Genomic DNA, 27,819 nt, shown 5'->3' on the forward strand with positions numbered 1-27,819 from the left:
TTGTATGATGACATATAAAACATTAATTATTCATCATGCATTTAATGTTTAATTGCTGGTTAATAGCTCTTAATATGTTTTAAAGAAATCACCTTATTTGTTTACTTGGAGAATTAATTCCTGTACATCAAGATAAAAATATTCAAGTCCAGGAGTTAGACTAAGTTCTCTCCATTTGTTAATGCTAAAGAAGCCTGAAGGCTGGAAGCAAAGGCAGTTCCAGGTTTTATGTGGCCTGAAGTTTATATAATTTCTGAGAGTCCTCTATATGAAGAATTGTACAAAATATGAATATAAAATTATATCTTCAGAAAAAGAAAGGAGATCACAATACGTTACTGGCACCTTGGGGATTCAAGTTCCTTTCTGCTGAAGTCTCTTTAGGCTATTTACTAGAAGTGCTTTGAAGAAGTACAGGCTTGCTTTCCCTTCCTGCTCATAGCTCTCGGCAGTCCTCAACCCTCACAAGGGCCCTTGTAACTGAGGAACCTTAAAGCTTAAATTTCATTTGCTTCTTTTAATAAATTCACCTCTGGTTGTAACCTTTGCTTATCTAATCCAAACCTGCCAAATAATTGTCCAACTTTCTCTTCAAGTTCTGTATTGATCATTAACTCATATCTCAGATAATCTCATTGTTCTTTGATGAGGGGAAATTTCTGTATTACTGTTTTTCATAAATATTACTGGTTTGTCCCTTCTTTCCTATGAAAGCCAATTAAGTATTTATATAAAATTATCAAGTGGTAAGAAGAGTTTATCCCTTAACAAACACCTGAAGATTCTATCTTTGTAATCCACTCCTTCCTTTCACTGCTTCATGTGAGTCTCCATCAATTCTTGCTCGGCCTTTTGCAATATAGTCCTAAGTATTATTACTGGCTCCTATTTCAAGCTTTTTACAAGTCTCATTTTATATTTATACTGCCACTAGAGAAACCTTTTAATAATAAAATTCAAAATGTCACTCTTTCACTTAAAAGCCTCCAATGGCTCCTTATATTCTTACCCTGATCTACCTCTCCAGCAACTTGTCCTGATATCCCTTGCATTATTGGACTCTGGCCATACTAGCAATTCCCTGGCCTGGCCATCCTGTCTTATTGTGTCTGGAGTTGGTTCCTGCCGGTGGGTTTGTGGTCTCACTGACTTCAAGAATGAAGCCTTCGACCTTCACAGTGAGTGTTACAGCTTTTAAAGGTGGCACGGACCCAAAGAGTGAGCAGTAGCAAGATTTATTGTGACGAGTGAAAGAACAAAGCTTCCACAGTGTCGAAGGGGACCCGAGTGGATTGCCACTGTTGGCTGGGGTGTCCAGCTTTTATTCCCTTATTTGTCCCTGCCCATGTTCTGTTTTTGTCTTATCAGAGTGCCTTTTTTTCAATCCTCCCTGCGATTGGCTACTTTGAGGATCTTTCTGATTGGTGCATTTTACAGAGCACTGATTGGTGCGTTTTTACAGAGTGCTGATTGAAGCATTTTACAATCCCCTTGCTAGCTACAGAGTGCTGATTGGTGCATTTTATAATCCTCTCGTAAGACAGAAAAGTTCTCGAAGTCCCCGCTTTACCCAGGAAGTCCAGCTGGCTTCGCCTCTCATTATTACTCTGTGTTCTGTCACATGATGATCTTTCTGCCTTCTTTCGTTTGACATATGGAAAACTACTCATCCTTCAAGTGTAACTTGTCACTTCTGTTAACTCTTTGCAAGTCTCGCAACCCCGGATATGTTAGTCTTTTAATTTTATGTCCCTATAACACTTTTTACATATCTTGACTAATTTATTAGTTTCCCTCAATTGATTAATAGCTTCTTTTATGCCTATTCACTTCTATGCAGCAGCAACTGTTCTCACACCTCTGCACGTATCACGTCATTTGATCCTTAAAACAACTCTATGAATTTGCAAGTAGAAACACTGAGATGGAGTGTCAAATTCAAGACTACACAGCTAAAAAGGGTTGGAGATGTGATGTGAACCCAGGCAGTGTTATTCCAAAGTATATGCTTTTAATCACTATTCTGTACAAACAAATTGGAATCGCTAGTAAATAGCAGAATAGCTGCTATGTAGCAAGTGCTCAATGAACATTTGGAGATGGAACCAAGGACACAGGACTTTTTAAAACTTCTTCTTTTTAAAACTTCTTCTAGTAGCCAAAATATAGTACAGATTGAATATCTTTTATCTCAAATGTTTGAGACCTGAAGTGTTTCAGATTTTAGATTTTTAAAAAGATTTTGAAACATTTGCATTATACTTACTGTTGAGCACCCCAAATCTGAAAATCTGAAAACCAAAATGCTCTAATGAGCATTTGCTTTGAGTATCATGTTGGTTCTCAGAAGAGTTTTGGATTTGTGAGCATTTTTTGGATTTTGGATTTTGGATTTTGGATTTTGCATTTTTATATTTGGGATGCTCAACCTATAATGCTGTTATTTGAAGATACTTATTGCTGGGATCAGTTTTCCTTTCAGTTTTAGTCTTAGAGAGTGTATATTTTTGAGGATATTCATGAAATAACATGTCTGTATTAGTCCATTCTTATGCTGCTAATAAAGACATACCCAAGACTGGGTAATTTATAAAGGAAAGAGGTTTAATTGACTCACAGTTTACCATGGCTGGAGAGGCCTCGGGAAACTTACAATCATGGTGGAAGGGGAAGCAAACACATCCTTCTTCACATGGCAGCAGCAAGGAGAAATGCTGAGCAAAAGGGGGAAAGCCCCTTATGAAACCGTCAGATCTCATGTGAACTCGCTCACATCACAAGAATAGCATGAGGATAAACATCTCCATGGTTAAATTACCTCCCACCAGATCCCTCCCATAGCATGTGGGAATTATAGGAACTACAATTCAAGATAAGATTTGGGTGGGGACACAGCCAAATCACATAAAAGGCTTTTTTCAAGTTTTATCTTACTTTCAGTCTTTTATGGAGGAAGGGCTAATGACAGTTCTGCATTGCTTGTTATTATTTAAACATACAGACCACAATACAGTGATGCAAGATGACTAAATTTATTTTTTGTCTTCCTAGTCTTTTGATCAAGCAAATGCACAGCTTTTATGGTGAGCCACGATCACAAACATGTTATCAGGAAGAGGCAGATTTACTATGGAAAGAGAGATTAACTCCTTTGGGGAGGCAGGCACCATTTGGTAAATTGCCTTATCCAGGGCTCTAAATGATTTCTAAAAAGAAGTGATTTCTCTCACGTAGGTGAACACTTTGTTTTCTAAGAGGATCTTCTCTACCCAGCAAGTCCAGTTATTGTGGGAATTGTTTTAGAAGATGAGATTTTGGAAATGAATAGACTGAGTAGGATGGGAAAGTCATATGACCTTTGCTAATTTTCTAGCATAGTAAGATTCTTATTTTTCTCCTTTATTTCCAGGGGCTCCTCATCTTTATTTCCTATTCCAGTGATAGCCACTTGTATGATTACTTGTAGGATTTGGGTTTCCTTCTTTTATAGAATCACATAATTGAAAGAGGCTGCAGAGGGCCACTTGCAAGGACCACCTGACCCAATGTACCTATTCTAATGGGCATTTCAATTAACATTTTTAGATACATGTTGTTCTTTGTCTCACTCCTGGATAACTTAAGATAGTTTTCAGATAAGACTCTTCTGTGTAAGACATCTGGAGAAAGAAATGCATCAAACACTTTTAGAATAGAGAAAGAAAAATAAATTATTTTATGTCGTTTTTCTTTCTGAAAATAGAAAGCTTACAAATTTTTTGTAGAGGGAAATGTTTTTTACAGGATCTTCTTTATATTCTTGGAATAAAGAAGAAAATACAGACAAAATAAAGAAGAAAAGCAGATATCCTCATTATTCTGAAAATCAACTTATAATATAAGTTTAATAGAAAATAAGCCAACATTTAAATGACAAGAATTTTTACATATGCAGTTTAAATTTACTGAAATCTCAAAATAACTGTCAATGGATGAACAGAAAAATTAATTTTCACAATTAAAGATCCATTACTGAAGATTCTTATAGCTTTTCATTTTGACCAGTTTATGTTTCTTTTAGTGTAGATATAATAATAATTTGTTGTATTAGTCTGTTCTTACATTGCTGCAAATAAATATATGAGATTGGGCAATTTATGAAGAAAAGAGTTTTATCTTGGCTCATAGTTCTGTAGGCTATACAGGAAGTGTGGTACCAGCATCTGCTTCTGGTGAGGGTTTCTGCAGCAATCATGGCAGAAGGTAAAGGGGAAGCCAGCACATCATATGGTAAGAGTAGGAGCCAAAGAGAGAGAAATGGTGAGATGCTACACTCTTTTAAGCAGTAAGACCTTGTGCGAACTAACTGTGTGAGAACTCACTTCTCACCAAGGGGATAATGCTAAACCATTCATGAAAGATCCTCCCTTATGACCCATCACCTCCTACCTCTCCCCACCTCTAACATTGGGAATCACATTTCAACATGAGATTTGGAGGGGACAAACATCCGAACCATATCACCCACTTTTACATAGCATCTTATGGTTTACTCTGGGCATCCTTCCATCATTTCTTCATCCATCCCAACAGCACTTGATGTTTTGGATTGAAGTTATCTACTTTTGTGACTATTGCTCCAGCTTGATCGTTAGCTTCATGATAGCAAGGACTGATATATTCGCATTTGTATTCTGGTTCCCTGCACTAAGTCTGGCCTGAAATAGAGCTTTAATATATTACCTCAATGACTCTGTAACTTATTTTACTTAACAACTTTTATAGTTAGCTTTTATGTATACATTTGCTCAACAGAGATTTATTGAATATCTAGTTAGGCCAGACACTACTACAGGTGCTGCCGATATAACAATAAACAAAACAAGAAAGATTCTTTTCCTCAAAGAACGTACATTCTTACTAGAGGGGATAGAAATAAACAATAGTCATAGTAAATAAGTAATTTTAGTAATATACTTCGATGTAGTGAGCGCTGTGGGAAAACTAGGGCAGGTGAGAGGAATCAGGATGTAGGAAAAGGGTATTTGGCATTATTTAATATGGTGGTAAAGTTGGCCTTATTGAGGAAGTGAAATTTGAGCAATTACTTGAAGGAAGCCAAGTAAAGTGATAATAATAGGAGATGAGGTCAGACACATGAAGAGGGGCAGCTCATATAGAATATTTTAAAACTTTGATATTTACTCTGAATAAAATGCTAAGCCACAATGAGATACCATCTCACAAAAGCCAGAATGGCTACTATTAAAAAGTCAATGGTAGCTTGATGGGGATAGCATTGAATCTACAAATTACATGGGGAAATATGGCCATTTTCACGATATTGATTCTTCCTATCCATAAGCATGGAACATTTTTTCATTTGTATGTGTCCTTTCTTATTTCCTTGAGCAGTGGTGCAGTTGTGAATGGGAATTAACTCATGATTTGGCTCTCTGTTTGTCTATTAATGGTGTATAGGAATGCTTGTGATTTTTGCACATTGATTTTGTATCGTGAGATTTTGCTGAGGTTGCTTATCAGCTTAAGGAGATTTTGGGCTGAGACGATGGGGTTTTCTAAATCTATGATCATATCATCTGCAAACAGGGACAATTTGACTTCCTCTTTTCCTAATTGAATACCTTTATTTCTTTCTCTTGCCTGATTGCCCTGGAGAGAACTTCCAACACTATGTTGAATAGGAGTGGTGAGAGAGGGCATCCTTGTCTTGTGCCTGTTTTCAAAGGGAATGCTTCCAGTTTTTGCCCATTCAGTATGATATTGGCTGTGGGTTTGTCATAAATAGCTCTTATTATTTTGAGATACGTTCCATCAATACCTAGTTTACTGAGAGTTTTTAGCATGAAGCACTGTTGAATTTTGTTGAATGCCATTTCTGCATCTATTGAGATAATCATGTGGTTTTTGTCATTGGTTCTGTTTATGTAATGGATTATGTTTATTGATTTGCGTATGTTGAACCAGCATTGCATGCCAGGGATGAAGCTGACTTGATTGTGATGGATAAGCTTTTTGATGTGCTTGTGGATTTGGTTTTCCAGTATTTTATTTTCGCCTGGTTATCTCCATCAAGCTACTATTGACTTTCTTCACACAATTAGAAAAAAACTAGTTTAAATTTCATACGGAACCAAAAAGGAGCCTGCATAGCCAACACAATCCTAAGGAAAAAGAAGAAAGCTGGAGGCATCACGCTACCTGACTTCAAACTATACTACAAGGCTACAGTTACCAAAACAGCATGGTACTGGTACCAAAACAGATATATAGACCAATGGAACAGAACAGAGGCCTCAGAAATAACTCCACACATCTACAACCATCTGATCTTTGACAAACCTGACAAAAACAAGCAATGGGGAAAGGATTCCTTATTTAATAAGTGATGTTGGGAAAACTGGCTAGCCATATGCAGAAAACTGAAACTGGACCCCTTCCTTACACCTTATACAAAAATTAACTTAAGATGGATTAAAGACTTCAACATAAGACCTAAAACCATAAAAACCCTAGGAGAAAACCTAGGCAATACCTTTCAAGAGATAGGCATGGGCAACGACTTCATGACTAAAACACCAAAAACAATGGCAACAAAAGCCAAAATAGACAAATGGGATCTAATTAGACTAAAGAGCTTCTGCACAGCAAAGTAAACTATCATCAGAGTGAACAGGCAACCTACAAAATGGGAGAAAATGTTTGCAATCTATCCATATGACATAGGGCCAAAATCCAGAATCTACAAGGAACTTAAATTTATGAGAAAAAACAAACAACCTCATCAAAAAGTGGGTGAAGGATATGAACAGATACTTCTCAGAAGACATTTTAGTGGCTAACAAACATATGAAAAAAGGCTCATCATCACTGGTCATTAGAGAAATACAAATCAAAACCACAATGAGATACCATCTCATGCCAGTTAGAATGGTGATCATTAAAAGGAAACAACAGATGCTGGAGAGGATGTGGAGAGATAGGAATGCTTTACACTGTTGGTGGGAGTGTAAATTAGTTCAACCATTGTGGAAGACAGTGTGGCAATTCCTCAAGGATCTGGAACCAGAATACCATTTGACCCAGCAATCCCATAACTGGGTACATACCCAAAGGATTATAAATCATTCTACTATTAAGACACATGCACGTTTATGTTTATTGTGGCACTGTTCACAATAGCAAAGACTTGGAACCAACCCAAATGCCCATCAATGATAGACTGGATAAAGAAAATGTGGCATATATACACCATAGAATACTATGCAGCCATAAAAAAGGATGAGTACATGTCCTTTGAAGGGACATGCATGAAACTGGAAACCATCCTTCTCAGCAAACTAACACAGGAACAGAAAACCAAACACCACGTGTTCTCACTCATAAGTGGGAGCTGAACAATGAGAACACATGGACACAGGGAGGGGAACATCACACATCAGAGCCTGTTGGGGCTGGGGGGCTAGGGGAGGGATAGCATTAGGAGAAATACCTAATGTAGATGACGGGTTGATGGGTGCAGCAAACCACTATGGCATGTGTATACCTATGTAACAAACCTGCACATTCTGCACATGTATCCCAGAACTTAAAGTATAATTGAAAAAATTTTTAAAAATTAAATAAAAAGTCAAAAAATAATAGATGCTAGTGAGGATGCATAGAAAAGAGAATGGTTATACACTGTTGGTGAAAAAGTAAATTAGTGCAATCTCTATGGAAAACAGTATGGAGATTTCTCAAAGAATTAAAAATAGAGCTACCACTGAATCCAGTAATCCCATTCCTGAGTATCTACCCAAATGAAAAGAAATAATTTCATCAAAAATAAACCTGTAGTTGTATGTTTATTGCAGCATTATTTACAATAGCAAAGATAATGGAATCAATCCAAGAGTCCATGAATGGATGATTGGACAAAGAAAATGTGATGTGTAAATATTTGCATGTGTAGGTAAATACTACTCAACTATAACAAACAGTAAAGTCATGTCTTTTGTAGCAGCATAGATGGAACTGGAGACCATTATCTTAAGTGAAATAACTCAGAAACATAAAGTCAAACACCTCTTGTTTTCATTTATAAGTAGGAGCTAAATAATGTGTATACATGGACATTCTCCAATGTATAGGATAATAGATATTGGAGAATTATAAGAGTGGATGCTTTGGAGGGGGACGAGAGAAAATAAATTACTTAATCAGTACAATTTACACTATTTAGGTGATGGCTACACTGAAAATCCAGACATCACCCCTATGCAATATATCCATGTTACAAAACTGCTCTTGCACCCTAAAATCTATTTTAAAATATCAGGCAATCAAGCGGGAGTACCTGGATTCGTATTCAGTTTCTGTGAATTACTTCCTTAGCTTTATGACCTTAAGTAAATTATTTAATCTCTCAGTATTTCGGTTTCCACGTACTAAAATGAAATGACTAACACAGTCTACGTCTTGGCATAGTCATGATATTTAAATATATTAAGTTAATTTGGCAATTAGAAGAGTGTTTAGAGAGTGCAGTTAGGAGTGTTTGGCATATGGTAAAGACTATGTAGTTGTTCGTGGTTAAAATCCATTTAGAAGTAAAGCCAGGCACAGTGGCACATGCCTGTATTCCCAGCTACTCTGTAGGCTGAGGTAGGAGATCCCTTGAACTCAGGAGTTTGTGTCTAGCCTGAGCAATATACAAATACCCTAGCTCTTAAAAAATAAATGAGGAGACTTTTCTAAGCAGAAATTTTACATTGTTTCTCCTTTGTACAAGACTCATAATTTCCTTTTTAGTTTCTCCAAAGAATTATCCTAAAAATACAGTATTTCTTTTTTGCTTGAAAGTCTTTTATTGATCAACATATTATGCTTTTTCACAACAAAATCTGTTTATGTATGTGTGTGTATATATATGTATATGGTATATATAAATATTCAAAGAATTTTTTAATACATAAAAGCTACTGAATAAAACAATTTGCTTGGATTAGTTTATTACAGCTACTATTAGTATGTAACTGATCAAATAATGTGGATATATTACTATTTTTGATACTTATAAAACATTAAAAATAAAATGATCAAAAATGAATCTGTCAATGAATTGTATAGAACTATCCATGTTAATGAATTGCTAAATAAGACAAGGTGTTAACATGAGAGAAGGTGCCGTGGAAATTAATAGCAAAAATAAACTTTTCAGCCCCTGTAAGCTTGGAGTTTACAAAAGGCACATTAGTTATTGTTAAGTGCAGTCTTTTAAAATGAAATCCATAGGATATTCTCACTGAGTTATCTAAATTGATGAAAACATGTTAGGAATGAATAAAAGAACAGAGAAATAGGCGACAAATAGCAATGAAGAGTAGGCTTATGTCCAGTGAATTTACAATATCTTTTTGCAAAGATAAAAAATGTTTCTCCTATGAGCCTGAATAAATAAAAAAAATACAAACCATTAATTTACATTTAATATACGTTACTTTTACTTGAAGACATAACACTGAATTGTTGGAGGCAACTATATATTACTTCTGAATGTATGCTACTACTAATAGTTAATGTTATTGAATGTTTGTTCTGTGCTTAGGACACTACTCCACATGCTTTTAGGTCAAGTTGTTTAATTCAACCCTAAGAAGAAGGTGCTGTCATTATTCATCTTTTAAAGATGAAAAAACTAAAGCACAAAGAAAGTAAGAAACAAGAAACATACTCAAGATAACCCAGATACTAAGTGGTAGAGCTGAGATTCAATCCAAGTGGTCTAACCCAAAGCCCATATTCTTCTTTTTAAAAAAATTGTACACATTTAAGATGTACAACTTTCTTTTTCATATACATACATTAGTGAAATGGTTTCTATAATCATGAAAATTGTCATATCTGTTATCTCACAGTTACTTTTTTTGGTGGTAAGAGCTACTAAAATCTACTCTCAGCAAATTTTCAATATGCAATATTATTAACTATAGTCCTCATGTTATACATTATATCTCTAGACTTATTCATCCTACATAACTGCAACTTTTATATTTTTGATCTTTATCTCCCCATTCTTCATTCCCTGCCCCCACCCCCATCTCTGGTAACTGCCATTCTACTGTTTGTTTCTATGTATTCAACTTTTAAAAAGACGATTCCATATATAAGTGAGATCATGCAGTATTTTTCTTTTTGTGTCTAACTTATTTTACTTAACCAAGGTGTCTGTTGATAGATGAATAGTTAACAAAATTATGGGGTATTATTCAATGGAATATTATTCATCCTTTAAAAAGGAGATCTTACCCTTTGGAACAACATGGATGAACCAGAGCCCATATTCCTAACCATCCTTATCATATTTTGCCTTACTATTGTACCATATTATTAACAATTATTTCATGTTCAATTTAATATCTACCTGGTTTTATATTATATGGCATAACTATAATTTACTATTTGACAAATACTCTTCTAGCTATTTATATAAATTCAGTCACTTAATACTAACAATAACCCTGTGAAAAAAGTACTATTATCATCCCATTATAGTCAGTAAATTGAGGCACATAAAAATGAATTAATTTTTCCAAAGAAACAAAGCTATTAAGTGATAGAGACAGATTTACAGCTCATGTTGTCTGGCTTTACAGTCCCTGTATGTAACCATTATACTGTGCATAATACTTATTTCAAAAAATGCATGTAAAAGGGAAACACTAAATTTAAGATAGCTGTTATTTCTGGGACATTCCAAGGGAAAATGAGATAGTGGAGAGGTATAAGTATTTTTTAAAATTATTAAAGTACTGTGTAACTGAGCAACATTAAACTGAACATATTTAAAGTGTAAAATTTGATGTATTTTGACATATGCATACACTTAGGAAACTGTCGCCACAATCAAGAGAGCAAATATATCCAGCGTCTGCAAGATTTCTCAGGCTCCTTCATAATATATCCCCCTTTCCACCCAGATAAACACTGATCATTCCTTTCTATCCATAAATGTGAATTTGCATTTTCGTGAATAAATGGAATTCATTATGTACCTTGTTTTGTGTGACCTTTTTATTTTGACATAATGATTTGAGATTGATCCATGTTGTATGTATTGATAATTCATTTCTTTTTCTTGCTTAGCACTATTTCATTGTACAAATATGTGTTTATCCATTCAACCTACTGAAAGGCATTTAGGTTGTTTCCAGTTTTCAGCTATTACAAATAAAGTTTCTATGAGCATTTATTTACAAGTCTTAGTGTAAACACAGTTTTTAATTTTTTTCTTGGTTAGATATCTGTGACCAGCTAGGTCATATAATTGGTGTACATTTACCTTTATGAGAAATTATCAAATGGTTTTGCAAAGTGATCGTCCTTTTACATTTTCACTGGAAACGTATGAAACTTCCAGTTGCTTCACATCCTTGTTATCGCTTGGTGGGGCCAAATTTTCTATTGTTTATTATGTTTTTATTTTTTAACTATTCTATGGGTGTGCAGTAGTATTCCTTTGTGGTTTTAATATGCATTTTTCTGATAATAAGTGATGTGTAGTAACATTTTATATGCTTCCTGGCAACTCATAAATCTTTTTTTCTTTTTCTGAGTGTTTAGATCTTTTGCTTATTTTTTAATTTTAATTTAATTTTTTGCTTCATAAGAGTTCTTTGTATATTCAAGATACAAGTTCTTTTTCTGTGTAACAAGTATCTTCTGTTAGTCTGTGTCTTTGTTTTTCATTTCTTAATACTGCCTTTCAGAGAACTAAAGAGGTAAAGTGATTTTTGGTATCTGCTTATGAAGTTCAGTTTATTAGTTTTTTAAAATATAGTTTATGCTTTTTATGTTCTTTCTAAGAAATCTTTGCCTACTCAAAGGTCACAAAGAATTTTCTATTATATATTTTTTTAAAATTTTAAAATTATTTATTCATTTTTTTTTTTTAATTATACTTTAAATTCTGGGATACATGTGCAGAACGTGCAGGTTTATTACATAGGTATATATGGGCCATGGTGGTTTGCTGCACCCATCAACCTGTCATCTACATTAGGTATTTCTCCTAATGCTATCCCTCCCCTTGCCCCACAACCTCCAACAGGCCCAGTGTGTAATGTTCCCTTCCCTGTACCCATATGGTCTCATTTTTAAACTCCCACTTATGAGTGAAAACTTGCGGTGTTTGGTTTTCTGTTTCTGTGTTAGTTTGCTGAGAATAATGGTTTCCAGCTTCATACATGTCCCTTCAAAGGACATGAACTCATCCTTTTTATGGCTGCATAGTATTCCATGGTGTATATGTGCCACATTTTCTTTATCCAGTCTATCATTGATGGGCATTTGGGTTGGTTCCAAGTCTTTGCTATTGTGAACAGTGCCTCAATAAACATATGTGTGCATGTGTCTTTATAGTAGAATTATTTGTAATCCTTTTGGTATATATCCAGTAATGGGATTACTGGGTCAAATGGTATTTCTGGTTCCAGATCCTTGAGGAATTGCCACACTGTCTTCCACAATGGTTGAACTAATTTACACTCCCACCAACAGTGTAAAGCATTCCTATTTCTCCACATCCTCTCCAGCATCTGTTATTTCCTGACTTTTTAATGATTGCCATTCTAACTGGCGTGAGATGGTATCTATTTTGGTTTTGATATTCATTGTCTAATGCCCATTGATGATGAGCTTTTTTTCATATGTTTGTTTGCTGCATAAATGTCTTCTTTTGAGAAGTATCTGTTCATATCCTTCAGCCACTTTTTGATGGGGTTCTTTGTTTTTTTCTTGTAAATTTGTTTAAGTTCCTTGTAGATTCTGGATATTAGCCCTTTGTCAGATGGATAGATTGCAAACATTTTCTCCCATTTTATTCACTCTGATGATAGTTTCTTTTGCTGTACAGAAGCTCTTTGGTTTAATTAGATCCCATTTATCAATTTTGGCTTTTGTTGCCATTGCTTTTGGTGTTTGCCATTGCTTTTGTTGCCATTGCTTTTGGTGTTTTAGTCATGAAGTCTTTGCCCATGTCTATGTCCTGAATGGTATTTCCTAGATTCTCTGGCTTGAAATTCTCGCTGCCAACAGAGCAACCTGAAGTTGTCCTGGGACACTTGAGCTTGGTGGGGAAAGGGCCGTCCACCATTGCTGAGGCTTGTGTAGGTGGTTTTTCCCTCACAGTATAAACACAGCCTCCGGGAAGTTCAGACTGGGCAGAGCCCACCGCAGTGCTACAAAGCTGCTGTAGCCAGACTGCCTCTCTAGATTCCTCCTCTCTGGGCAGGGCATCTCTGAAAGAAAGGCAGCAGCCCCAGTCGGGGGCTTATAGATAAAACTCCCATCTTTCGGGGACAGAGCTCCTGGAGGAAGGGGCAGCTATGGCCACAGCTTCAGCAGATATAAACCTTCCTGCCTGCCAGCTCTGAAGAGAGCAGCAGATCTCCCAGCACAGCACTTGAGCTCTGCTAAGAGACAGAGTGCCTCCTCAATTGGGTCCCTGACCACCGTGCCTCCTGCATGAGAGACACCTCACAGCAGGGGTCGATAGACACCTCATACAGTAGAGCTCTGGCTGGCATTTGGCAGGTGTCGCTCTGGGAGAGGAAGGTTCTAGAGGAAGGAGCAGGCAGCAATCTTTGCTGTTCTGCAGGCTCCGCTGGTGATACCCAGGCAAACAGCGTCTAGAGTGGACCTCCAGTATACTCAAGCAGAGCTTCAGAATAGGGGCCTGGCTGTTAAAAGGAAAACTAACGAACAGAGAGCAATAGCATCAACATCAGCATAAAGGATGCCCACGCAAAAATCCCATCCAAAGGTCACCAACATCAAAGAGTAAATGTAGATAAATCCATGAAGATGAGGAAAAACCAGTGCAAAAAGGCTGAAAATTCAAAAAACCGAACATCTCCTCTCCTCCAAAGGATCACAACTCCTCGCCAGCAAGGGAACAAAACTGGATGGAGAATGAGTTTGATGAATTGACAGAAGTAGGCTTCAGAAGGTAGGTAATAACAAACTCTTCTGAGCTAAAGGAGCATATTCTAACCCAATGCAAGGAAGTTAAGAACCTTGATAAAAGGTTACAGGAGCTGCTAACTAGAATAACCAGTTTAGAGAAGAACATAAATGAACTGATGGAGATGAAAAACACAGGACGAGAACTGTGTGAAGCATATACAAATATCAATAGCCGAATTGTTCAAGCAGAAGAAAGTATATCAGATATTGAAGCTCAACTTAATGAAATAAAATGTGAAGACAAGATTAGAGTAAAAAGAATGAAAAGGAATGAATAAAGCCTTCAAGAAATATGGGACTGTGTGAAACAACCAAATTTACATTTGATTGGTGTACCTGAAAATGAGGGGGAGAATGGAACCAAGTTGGAAAACACTCTTCAGGATATTATCCAGGAGAACGTCCCCAACCTAGTGAAACAGGTCAACATTCAAATTCTGGAAATACAGAGAACACCACAAAGATACTTCTCAAGAAGAGCAACCCCAAGACACATAATCATCAGATTCATCAAGGTTGAAATGAAGGAAAAAATGTTAAGGGCAGCCAGAAAGAAAGATTAGGTTACCTACACAAGGAAGCCCATCAGACTAACAGGGGATGTCTCTGCAGAAACCCTACAAGCCAGAAGATAGTGGGGGCCAATACTCAACATTCTTAAAGAAAAGAATTTTCAACTCAGAATTTCATATTGGCCAAACTAAGCTTTATAAGTGAAGGAGAAATAAAATCCTTTACGGACAATCAAATGCTGAGGAATTTTGTCACCACCAGGCCTGCCATACAAGAGCTCCTGAAGGAAGCACTAAATATGGGAAGGAAAAACCTCTACCTGCCACTGGAAAACCATACCAAAATGTAGAGACCATCGACACTATGAAGAAACTGCTTCCACCAGTAGTCAAAATAACCAGCTAGGATCATAATGACAAGATCAAAATCACATATTACAATACTAACCTCAAATGTAAATGGGCTAAATGCCCCAGTTAAAAGACACAGACTGGCAAATTAGATAAAGGGTCAAGATCCATCTTTGTGTTATATTCATGAGACCCATCTCATGTGCAAAGACACACATAGGCTCAAAATAAAGGGATTTAGGAATACATACCAACCAAATGATAAGAAAAAAAAAGCAGGGGTTGCAATCCTAGTCTCTGATAAAACAGACTTTAAGTCAACAAAGATAAAAAAGATAAAGAAATGCATTACATAAGGGTAAAGGGATCAACGCAACAAGGGAGTTAACTATCCTAAATATATATGCATCCAATACAGTAGCACCCAATTCTTAAAGCAAGTTCTTAGAGACCTACAAAGAGACAGACTCCCACACAGTAATAGTGGGAGACTTTAACACCCCACTGTCAATATTAGACAGATCAACGAGACAGAAAATTAATAAGGATATTCAAGACTTGAACTCAGCTGTGGACCAAGCAGACCTAATAGACATGTACAGAACTCTCCACCCCAAATCAACAGAATATACATTCTTCTCAGCACCACATAACAGTTATTCTAGAATTGCCCACTTAATTGGAAGTAAAACACTCCTCAGCAAATGCAAAAGAACAGAAATCATAAGAAACAGTCTTTCAGACCACAGTGCAATCAAATTAGAGTTCAAGATTAAGATACTCACTCAAAACCATACAACTACATGGAAACTGAACAACCTGCTCCTGAGTGACTACTGGGTAAATAAAATTAGGGCAGAAATAAAGAAGTTCTTTGAAACCAATGAGAACAAAGAGACAACGTACCAGCATCTCTGGGACACAGCTAAAGCAGTGTTTAGAGGGAAATTTATAGCACTAAATGCCCTCATGAGAAAGTAGGAAAGATCTGAAATCGACACCCTAACATCACAATGAAAAGAACTAGAGAAGCAAGAGGAAACAAATTCAAAAGCTAGCATAAGACAAGAAATAACTAATATCAGAGCAGAACTGAAGGAGATAGAGATGAAAAACCCTTCAAAAAATCAATGAATGTAGTAGCTGGTTTTTTGAAAAGATTAACAAAATAGATAGACTGCTGGCCAGACTAATAAAGAAGAAAAGAGAGAAGAATACAATAAACACAATAAAAAATGATAAAGGGGATATCACCACTGACCCCACAGAAATACAAACTACCATCAGAGATTAATTTAAACACCTCTATGCAGATAAACTAGAAAATCTAGAAGAAATGGATGAATTCCTGGACACAACACCCTCCCAAGACTAAACCAGGAAGAAGTCAAATCCCTGAATTAGACCAATAAAATGTTCTGAAGTTGAGGCAGTAATTAAGAGCCTACCAACCAATAAAAGCCCAGGACTAGACAGATTCACAGCCGAATTCCACCAGAAGTACAAAGAGGAACTGGTACCATTCCTTCTAAAACTATTTCAAACAATAGAAAAACAGGGACTCCTCTGCAATTCATTTTATGAGTCCAGCCTCATCTTGATACCAAAACCTGGCAGACACGACAAAAAAACAAAAAGAAAATTTCAGGCCAATATCCCTGATTAACATAGATGGGAAAATCCTCAATAAAATACTAGCAAACTGAATCCAGCAGCACATTGAAAAGCCTATCTGCCACGATCAAGTTGGCTTCATCCCTGGGATACAAGGCTGGTTCAACATACGCAAATCAATGAACATAATCCATCACATAAACAGAACCAATGACAAAAACCACATGATTATATCAATAGATGCAAAAGGCCTTCGATAAAATTCAACACCCTTTCATGGTAAAAAAAAAAAAAACTCAATAAACTAGGTAATGATGGAATGTATCTGAAAATAATAAGAGCAATTTATGACAAACCCACAGCCAATATCATGCTGAATGACCAAAAGCTGGAAACATTATCTTTGAAAACTGGCACAATACAAGGATGCCTTCTCTCACCACTCCTGTTCAACATAGTATTGAAAGTTCTGGCTAGGGCTATCAGGCAAGAGAAAGAAATAAAGGGTATTCAAATAGGAAGAGAGGAAGTCAAATTATCTCTGTTTGCAGATGACATGGCTGTATATTTAGAAAATCCCCTCATCTCAGCTCAAAATATTCTTAACCTGATAACTTCAGCAAAGTCACAGGATACAAAATCAATGTGCAAAACTCACAGGCATTCCTACACACCAACAACAGACAAACAGAAAGCCAAATCATGAGTTCACTCCTATTCACAGTTGTTAAAAAGAGAATAAAATACCTAGGAATACAACTTACAAGGGATGTGAAGGACCTCTTTAAGTAGAACTACAAACCACTGCTCAAGGAAATAAGAGAGGACACAAACGAGTGGAAAAACATTCCATGCTCATGGATAGGAAGAATCAATATTGTGAAAATGGCCATACTGCCCAAAGTAATTTATAGATACAGTGCTATTCCCATCAAGTTACCATTGACATTCTTCACAGAATTAGAAAACTACTTTAAATTTCGTATGGAACCAAGAAAGATCCTGTATATTCAAAACAATCCTAAGCAAAAGAACAAAGCTGGAGGCATCACAGTACCTGACTTCAAATTATGCTACAAAGCTACAGTAACCCCAACAGCATGGTACTGGTACCAACACAGATATATAGACCAATGGAACAGAACAGAGGCCTCAGAAATAACACCACACATCTACAACCATCTGATCTTTGACAAACCTGACAAAAACAAGCAATGGGGAAAGGATTCCCTATTTAATAAATGGTGTTGGGAAAACTGGCTAGCCATATGCAGAAAACTGAAACTGTACCCCTTTTTTACACCTTATACAAAAATTAGCTCAAGATGTATTAAAAATTTAAAGGTAAGACCTAGAACAATAAAAACCCTAGAAGAAAACCTAGGCAGTATCATTCTTTTATATTTTCTTCTACACATGTTATAATTTTGGGTTTTACATTTGTGTCTATGATCCATTTTGAGGTAATTTTTGTATAAGATTTTCTGTAAGGGTTAATTATTTATATTGAACATTACTCATTAAAATACTTACCTCTTTATTAAATTTCCTTGTCATCTTTGTTAAAGTAAATTGCTCATAAATATGTGGGCCTATTTCTGTACTCTCCATTCTGTTTCATACATGTAAAGGTCTATCATTTTGAAATACCAAACTGTCTCGATTACTAAATTTATAACAGTTTTCACTAAAATTGCTTTTATGATATTATATTACATTTTTGCGTACAATGTAGAATGAGATAATCAATTTCTACAAAAAGGCTTCCAGAATTTGATTGTGGTTCCTCTGAATCTATATACATACATTGGGGAGAAATACCATTTTAAGGTATTCTTCAAATTCTCTCGATAATATTTTGTAGTTTTTAGTGCAAAAGACTTGGATATCTTTGGTTAGATTTATTTCTAGGTATCTTGTGGTTTTTTGTTTCAACCATGGATGGGATCCTTAAAATTTTATTTTTAATTTTTTGCTGGTAGTGCCATTGCTTGTTGCTACTGCAGTTATTTTCATATATTCACTTCGTGACTTTGCTAAATTTATTTATTGGCACAAGTAGTTATGTTGTCAATTTTCTATTCTTTACATAGAAAAATCTATGTAAATAACACTCTCATCTGTAAGTAAGGAAAGTTCTAGTATTATTTCCTCTTTCCTAATCTTTATGTCTTTTATTTGTTTTTCTTGCTCTATTGCAATAGCTTGGGTCTTTATAAAAATGTTGAATAGAAGGACACCCTACATACTTGATCTCGGATAAATAATTAAATATTGTACCATTAAGTATGATATTAGTGCTACATTTTTGTTTTCATTTCATGCCCTTTGTCAGTATCAGGAAGTTTCGTACTAGTTGAAGTTTGATGGAAGTGTTTTTTTTTTTAAATCATGAATGTGTGTGGAATTTGTCAAATGTTTTTTCAGCATCTACTGAAATAATCTTAAGGTTATTCTCCTTTATTTTGTCCATATGGTGAATTATGTTGCTTGCTTTTTAAGTGTTAAAAGAACCTTGCCTTCTTGAATTAAATCTATTGGCATTTCTTTTGTTAACTTATACTAAGTATTATTTTGATGCTATTGTAAATGGAATTGTTTATTTTATTTTCAGAATGTTCATTGCTGGCATATAGAGATACAATTCATTTTGTATATGGATTTTATTCTGAAACTTTACTGAAATTGTTTTTTAGCTCAAATAGTTTTTTTTTGGTATGTGGATTCCTTAGGTTTTTCTGCATAAAAATTATGTCATCTGCAAATAGAAATAATTTTATTTCTTCCTTTTCAATATGAATGCTTTTTTTTCTGGCATACTTGTCCTTCCTGGAATCTCCACAACAATTTTGAATAGAAATGGCAAAAGCAAAGATGCTTATCTTCTCCCTGATCTTAGAGGGATAATGTTCAGTCTTTCACCATTAAGTGGGCTGTTAGCTGTGTGTTTTTCAAATATACTCTTTATGAGTTTGAGGAAGGTCCCTTGTGTTCGTCTTGAGTATTCTTATCATGAAATGTGTAAGATTTTGTCAGATTTTTTTTATGCATCTATTAGATGATCCTTGTGTTTTTGGTCTTTATTTTAATAATGTGTTATATTGCATTAGTTGATTTTCGTGTGTTGTACCAACTTTGAATTTCTGGGATAAATCTCACCTGTCATGGTGTATAATCATTTTTTATGTTGCTAGATTCAGTTTGTTAGTATTTCTTTGAAGAATTTTGAGTTTATATTTATAGGGATGTTGTTCTGTATTTTTTATTTGTTATTGTTTTTGTTTTTGTCATCATGATCTCTCCATCTGATTTTAGGATCCAGGTAATCCTGGTTTCATAGAATGAGTTTGGAAGTGTTATCTTTTCTTCAATTTTTTTTGGCAAGAGTTTGTTAAGAATTGGTGTTATTTTATTTTATTTTTTTGGGACGGAGCCTCGCTCTATCACTAGGCTGGAGTGCAGTGGCACGATCTTGGCTCACTGCAACCTCTGCCTCCCGGGATCAAGTGATTCTCCTGCCTCAGCCTCCGGAGTAGCTGGGACTACAGGCATGCACCACTATGCCCAGCTCATTTTTGTATTTTTAGTAGAGACGAGTTTTCACCATGTTGGCCAGGATGTTCTCGATCTCTTGACCTTGTAATCTGCCTGCCTTGGCCTCCCAAAGTGCTGGGATTACAGGTGTGAGCCACCACACCCAGTCAAGAATTGGTGTTAATTTTTTAACAAGTTTTAATTTTACAGAATTTATCTGTGAAAACATTTGGACATAGAATTTTCCTGGTGGGAAGTTTTTTGATTATTAATTTAATACTACTTGTTTTAGATCTATTCAGATATCCATATTTATTTTTAGTCAACTTTGTTTGTTGTCTTTCCAGACAACATACTTTATCTATCTATTTAATGTTTTTATATGTTCTTGGTGGAATTACTCTTTTTCATCATGAAATACCGCTATTCATTTCTAGTAATGTTACTTGATTTATAGTCTATGTTGTCTGATATAAGTATAGTTACATTTGCTTCTTATTGATAGTGCTTTTCTGTTAAAACGACAAATGCCATTTCATTTAGGTTATTTAATTTTTTGACGTACAGTTGGTTATAGTATGTCCTCTGTTTAATTTCTGATTTTACAAATTAGAGTCCTTTCTCTTTTTTGTTAGCCAATCAATTTAAAGTTGTCACTTTTGTTGATCACTTCAAAGGAAGAATTTTGTGTTTATTGGCTTTCAGTAATGTTTTCTATTCTCTATGTCATTTATTTCTACTCTTGTCTTTATTATTATCTTTATTCTGCTTTCTTTGGGTTTATTTTGCTCTTTTTTCCTTTTCCCCCAAGTATTATTTTTTCTTTAAATCACTTTTTTTGAGGTATGATTGACACACAAAAAGCTGCACATATTTGTTGTATACAATTTGATGAGTTTGGAGATAACTATATAACTATACATCTGTGAAACCATTACCACAGGCTTATCCATAAATATATCCATCACCTCCAAAAGTTTCCTTCTGCTTTCTTTATATATTATTACTATTTTTGTGATAAAAATACTTAACATAAGATCTACTCTCTTAGCAAATCTTAATGTGTATGCATTACATTTTTTTTTTTGAGACAGAGTCTCACTCTGTTATCCAGGCTGGAGTGCAGTGGCGCCATCTTGGCTTACTACATCCTCCACCTCCTAGGTGCAAGTGATTCTGCTGCCTAAGCCTCCCATGTACCTGGGATTACAGGCACCACCATGAATGGTTATTAAACCAGTATTTATCTGGGGATATTAGAGCTAAAACCACCTATTTTACCATCCTGATGAATTCAATCTCTTTTTATTATTTTGATATTAATAATATGTGGTTTATTTCTTCTTGGTGAGCTTTGTTAAGAGTTTTTTAATATTAAAAGTATATTTCAAAGTATCAAACTTTCACATTTAAAATTTTTAGGGTACATTCAGATAATTTTTTTTAACATTTTCTGTTCTTTTTGCTTGCCTCTGCTTTTTGTTTTGAAAATACCATCTTTTTTTACCTCTTTAAAACAGAAGCATGGATCATTGATCTTTATCCGCATGTGTAAATCATTGAAAAATTAATCATCTGTAACTATATATGTATATGTATGTGCATGTATGGTTATAAATTTACATCTTAGAGTGGATTTAGCTATATTTTACACATTTTGATTCTCACATATTGAACACAATTTAGTTTAAAATATTATTACTTAAATGAGAGAACACATGCAGTATGATATCACTCCTTTGAAATTAGTTGGGACTTGCTTTATGGACGAGCATATGATCAGTTTTGAGAAGAACATCATGTACATTTGAAAAGAATGTATATTATTTAGTTCCATAAATGTAATGTGTTTCATAATTAAAACTAGGTATTTTTTAAATCATGTTTTCAAATTATCTCAATCCTTTGCTGAATATTTCTTTTGGTATTTTTTACAGTAAGGGATATTGGTGTGTTAAATTTCTCATTTTGATTCTAGATTAATCTATGTTTTAATTTTGTCAAATTTTACTTACATACTTTAAAGATCTATCTGTCTGTCTGTCTATCTATCTATCTATCTATCTATCTATCTAATGTTTTTATATGTTCTTGGTGGAATTACCCTTTTTCAAAATGAAATACCCCTATTCATTTCTAGTAATGTTACTTGATTTATAGTCTATGTTGTCTGATATAAGTATAGTTACATTTGCTTTCTTATTAATAGTGCTTTTCTGTTAAAACTTTTTGTCTTTTATTTTCAATCTTTTTGTGCTCCTAAAAGGAAAGCTTGTGTTTATAAGCAACATATAGTTGATATTATATCCAAAATAAACTTTTGTCGTGTATTTAAAAAATTATTTTATTTTATATATATAAGACGTAGAACATTATGTTTTGATATACATAATGCAATGACTACCAAAGTCAAGCAAATTAGCATATTCATTATCTCATATAGTTAACTTTTTTGGTATATGTATGCATGGTAAAAGCAACTACAATCTACTTTCTAAGCACATTTCCAGTATGTTATATAATATTATTAACTATAATCCTCATGCTGTACATGATCTCTAGGTTTAGTCATCATACATAACTGTGATTTTCTACTCTTTGACCTACATATCTCATTTTGTCCACCACCATCTGCCCCTGGTAACCACCATTTTATTTTCTGTTTCTGTGTGTTTGGCTTTTTTTCTTTCAGATTCTACATATAAGTGAAGTCATGCAATATTTTTCTTTTTGCGTCTGGCTTATTTAACTTAGCATAATGTACTCCAGGTTCATCCACTTTGTCTTAATTGTAATTTTAATCCATTTACATATAACACATTTAGTGATATATTTGGGTATAAAATCTACAGCTTATGTTCTGTGTTATATTTGTCCTACCTATGTATTTTAGATTGTGTTTGTTTTCTTTCCTTGTGTTTCATTTAATGAAAGAGAACCAGATGATATGGAGGCATTATTAACTTATTCTGAAATAGTTATTTCCAGAAGGCCATAAACTGGCACTTAATTGTGTATAAGGAGAGTATTTTTTATGTACACATACACACATACAGAGAATGCTCATCACAAGAATGATGAAGAAGGTCAACAGAGTAGTTGCAGAAGGCCAAAGACCAGATGTTCACTATTCTTTGAGACTATAAGCTTAGTGAGCACAAAGAAAGTATATGTTTGATACTATCTAGTCTCTTTTATAACACAAAGCATAGTGCCTTTTGAATGAATTACTGATTAAATGGCTTAATAAATGAATTGGTTGTAGCTATGGTAGATTCTGAAAGAAAAACACAATGAAATCAGAAGTCTTTAATTTATGGTCTCACCCTGGTGCTTTAAAACATGAACTTAAGCAAGCACTAAACATTTCTGGGTTTCAATTTACCTATCACTGGGTCATGGTGAGGATTTAATAATATAAAAGATGTCAAATCATTTTGAAACTACAAATTTGTAGACACATATGGTGGATTATTATTGGACACTATATGCCACAGTAATTTTAAGATATTGTTTATCAAAACCCATTTATACCTTTTTAGTATGAAGAACAAAATGAAAATCTGCATTTCTTTAAATATTGAAGTGAATATTAATATTTAATTTTTATATCATGAACTTTTAGAGGGAAAAAAGTACCTTTTCAACTTCTTGTTATTTTAAGAATAGTAATTTTATTAAGCCTTACCACTTAAAATGTGCTTTCAATTTATATTATTTGTTTATTATTCCTACCAGCTCTGTTAGGTAGACATCTGTATTGTCTAGTGGTTAGAGCCAGGTTCCTTGAATTCAAATCCCAAATGTGACTTTTACTTGTTTACTTGCTGTATAACTTTGGGTAAGTTCTCTGTACCTTGGTTTTCTCAGATGTAAAATGGGGATAGTAATGGTCTCTACCTCATAGGAGTTGTTGAGAGGATCAAATAGTTTAGTTCATTTAGCATTTAGGACAGTATGTGGTCTGTAGAAATGCTCAGAAAACTTTAATTTTCTATCAAAACTTAATATTCATATAAATTGTGTACGTTAATTTCAAGTAGTGTTCGTAGTAGTTGGCATGGAAATAAATTTTCATGTTTCTATTAATATGATTCTAACTTTATAGTTGAGGAAACAGATGTTGGAAGAGGTTAAGTGAATTGTCTAAAGTTGCTTAGTTAGTTCTAGAACTAAAACTAAACTAGTTCTTCTGACTCCAAATTCAGTACCATTGTGTAACAAATATCTTGCCTCTCTAACAATTCACTGCTCATTAGAATATCAGTGAGAAAAAGGAGAGACAATATGGAAAATGGAGATAACACCTAAGTTTACACATTTTTTATATAACTGTTAGTTCTGTTGATGGAGAAAATGGAAATTAGGTTTCATGATTGTGTTATTCTTATGTAGCAATTACTTCTAATTTTTGTTTAAAACCTTACTCTACATATTCTTTAACATATTCTGATAGAAGTTTAGGATATAAGAAGCTCAGTACAAACCATATATGCCTGTTGTAAAAATTAAACAAGATCCAATGTATTACAGGTAGTTTGTATACAATGAAGCTTAATACAAAATACATAAGGTATTATCATCCTCACTTTTCTACGTAAGAAACCAAAGTTTGCCATTCTTCTCTTGGTTTATAGGGACTTACCACAGGCTTTATATAATATCCTGGTCTGTCAAAGACACTTGTAGCATAAAAGGATCTGGGTCAGAAGGGCCAGGCAGAGAAGCTTGCACCACAGCCTGGCCTAGCTGAAAGCTTTTCTTACTCTGGGCTACATTCAGACTTGGCAGCCCTTTGGATTGTGAACACTGAACCTTCAAGTACTGAATGTTGACAAATGCCACTATCAGAGAGCATAATATTTAAATGTGTGTACCATTGAGCTGCATGAACTTCTATTAAAACCCAATTCTCTTAATTTTTATTACCAGGTAACCTGGGCCGGGTGGACCAGGTCTCTGAGTTTGAGTATGATCTGTTCATTAGGCCGGACACCTGTAATCCACGCTTCCGAGTCTGGTTCAACTTTACTGTTGAAAATGTGAAAGAATCACAGGTGAGGGAAATAGTGGATACCTTCAGAGTGGTTTTGGTAAGAATAATATGCTTTTGTCTTCTTTTAGAAATATCAAAATAATGACTATATTAAGAATATATTCTTGTTTATCCACAGCAATGATACAGATTTGGTTCAAGAGATACAGAGATATATATACAATATGTTGACTTTTGTTATCTGATGGTTATTAAATAATACAAATATTTCATCTGAGAATAAAGTGTTCCTTACTGATTGAAGCATTAGCATGATATGTTAGGATTCCTTGAGGGACACTATAAGGAAACACTGGAAGAGACTTGCTATTATGTTTACAAAGGGTATTGTTCTCTATTGTCTCTTCTTTATAAAGATCTGTGAGAAACATTTCTCACAAGTCTCAGTTTCAAAAGAAAAGCTTTTCTTCTGTACAACAGAGTGTTTATATCTTTAAGACAATATGATTCTTGTAACTGATCCTATTTTCCCTTTGCTTTGGCTGCTGGGAAACTCGGAACCATATTTACAGCCCTCTCTAGTGATTCTGGAAAATATTTTTGCTTGTGCTTCTGTGTACTGACTTTGCTTTTACAAGTTGAGTATAGCTTATCTTAAACGCGTGGGACCAGAAGTGTTTCAGTTTTTTTTCAGATTTTGAAATATTTGCTTATATAATACATACTGAAATATCTTGGGGAGGGTACCCAAGTCTGAACATGAAATTCATTTATATTTCATATACATCTTGTATACATAGCCTGGAAGTAATTTTATACAATACTTTGAATAATTTTGTCCATGACAAACTATTATTTTCCATTTGTGGCATCATTTCAGTACTCAAAAAGTTTTGGATTTTGGAGCATTTTAGATTTTCGATTTCCAGATGAGGGATTCTCAACTTGTATTTTGAACGTATTAATCTGCTTTTAACCATAATTTCTTCAGCTACATTTTTTTAATAGTGCACGTTTTTATAATACTTTCGAATCCTATTTTTCATGAGAGAGACAGTATTGATGAAAATAAAGAGAACTAAAAACATATGCTTGAATGAACATTAATAAAACTCAAATCGTAAGATATCAGTTACTATTCCGTTATATTGAGACAACTGATCATGGAAGACTCTGTACAAGCTTTGTACACATAGTGAGATTATGATTGTTTTAAGCAGATGAAAGCATAGTCCTGCAATCCAACATCTACCTTCTTACTTTATGTTGTCTTTTGCTAGTATATTTGGGAAAAAGTAGGGAGTTTAGCTTCTCCTAGGGAGTTTAGCTTCTCCTGAGTCAATCCATTCTGCTTGCTCTATCCCCTGATTGCTTGCTTCTCATCATTTTATCTCAACTGCAACTTGACTTGTGTGTCAGACAGTGGCCAGTGTCTTGAATTTAGGGACTCTGAGCCTTCTTCTATACAATATTATTCCTGGCATGCTAGCTTCAGCAAAAAGGGGGTGCAAATACAGCCACTTTGCTTTGATACTTTAATTTTGTACAACACCATGGACACAGGACTGAGTGTATGCAATATTTACTAAAGTTTAGGGGCCAACAGGAAGGAATCAAATCTAGGGAGGAGTCCTGAACATTATTTGCTAAATCTGACTTGTCTCAGAATTTTAGGACAAGGGAGAAAAAGTTACACCACACACAGAGAGCCTCTTAAGGACAAACTTTAGTTCCTAGCTTTGCTTTTTGGTTTTATTTACTCTCCTATGGCAGAGTTCCCTTTTCAGTTTTTCACAGTAACAGTAGGCATTCTCTTTCCCCTGATCTTAGGAAAACCCTCTCTTTACCTACAGGGGTTCACCTGATTCTAGGATTGTCCTACTTGTTCCACTAAGACAATCAATAATCCTTAAAGTATATTTTCCAAAGTCTGTGTTACTGAATCTAGAGAATATAATCCACGATAGGAGGCTTTAGTCACATGTACTAGACTGAGTCTTTCACTTCAAATTTGGGACCCCTATGAGATTTTCTTCATTACCTCTTTCATTCTTTTGTTAATGTTCCTGTCTCATATCAGCAACTTATGGTTGTCACAAACACATACCTCTGGAAAACAAACAATAATTCTGAAGCAGTGTAGTCAGTTCATATGAAGGAAGGAAAACATTTTCTTAAAAGCAGTATAATCTGCCATGATTTCTAAATTCATAAAGGGAATTATTCTTTTCCTCTTTTTTTTCATAGCACATCCCTCAGCTTGCCTGCTGGATCCAGGAACCCACTAACTCCTAAGAAGTGGGGCCAATTACTTTTCAAACAAGAGAATCATCTATCCTCATTGTGTTCTTTGCTAAACAGAGATTTAGCAGAAGCTCTGAAATTATACTGTTTCTTTAACTTTGGGTCACATTAAATTCCTGGCCCAGTTTTTCTTTCACTTAAGTGTCTATAAAGATTATCTTTATACAGCTTATACAAGGAGGGGTAGAGGGGTGAGATGATAAGAGAGTTAGGAAAAATGTGTTCCTTCAGTTAAACTACTTGAGATAGCCTTTTGGACAAGTTTCTCACGCAATGTTCTTTGCTCTTCTAGTTTGTTTACGAGGATGTTCTTTTTGTTGTTCAAAATGTCTCTGCCAGAGTGTTATAACTTACTTATTACATGTCAAAGCTATACAGCCTCTTTTGCAATCTTATCTATCAATTAACTGTGCAAGTAACATGAATGTTTTTTAAAGGGTTACTCTTACAAGAGAGTTGGGTCTGTTTTGTGGATGCATATTTATTAAAGTTGAAGGGACC

The 27,819-nt window shown here is 34.7% G+C and overlaps 1 protein-coding gene across 9 annotated transcripts in view; it reads left to right on the plus strand.

Annotated features, from left to right (window-relative positions):
- AGBL4 (AGBL carboxypeptidase 4) overlaps window positions 1–27,819 on the plus strand; it is a 1,457,272-nt gene that overhangs the window by 277,406 nt on the left and 1,152,047 nt on the right. For 5 of the 9 annotated variants that reach the window (XM_054666701.2, XM_009457345.5, XM_054666740.2 and 2 more), the window contains exon 3: window positions 24,951–25,111. In XM_054666701.2, the coding sequence (XP_054522676.1) occupies window positions 24,951–25,111 (161 nt within the window). The remainder of the gene's footprint in view (window positions 1–24,950; window positions 25,112–27,819) is intronic. The other 4 variants (XM_054666739.2, XM_063780628.1, XM_016939859.3 and 1 more) reach the window with 1 other exon arrangement.

Source organism: Pan troglodytes, chromosome 1 (assembly GCF_028858775.2).
Source record: "Pan troglodytes isolate AG18354 chromosome 1, NHGRI_mPanTro3-v2.0_pri, whole genome shotgun sequence".
NCBI lineage: Eukaryota > Metazoa > Chordata > Mammalia > Primates > Hominidae > Pan > Pan troglodytes.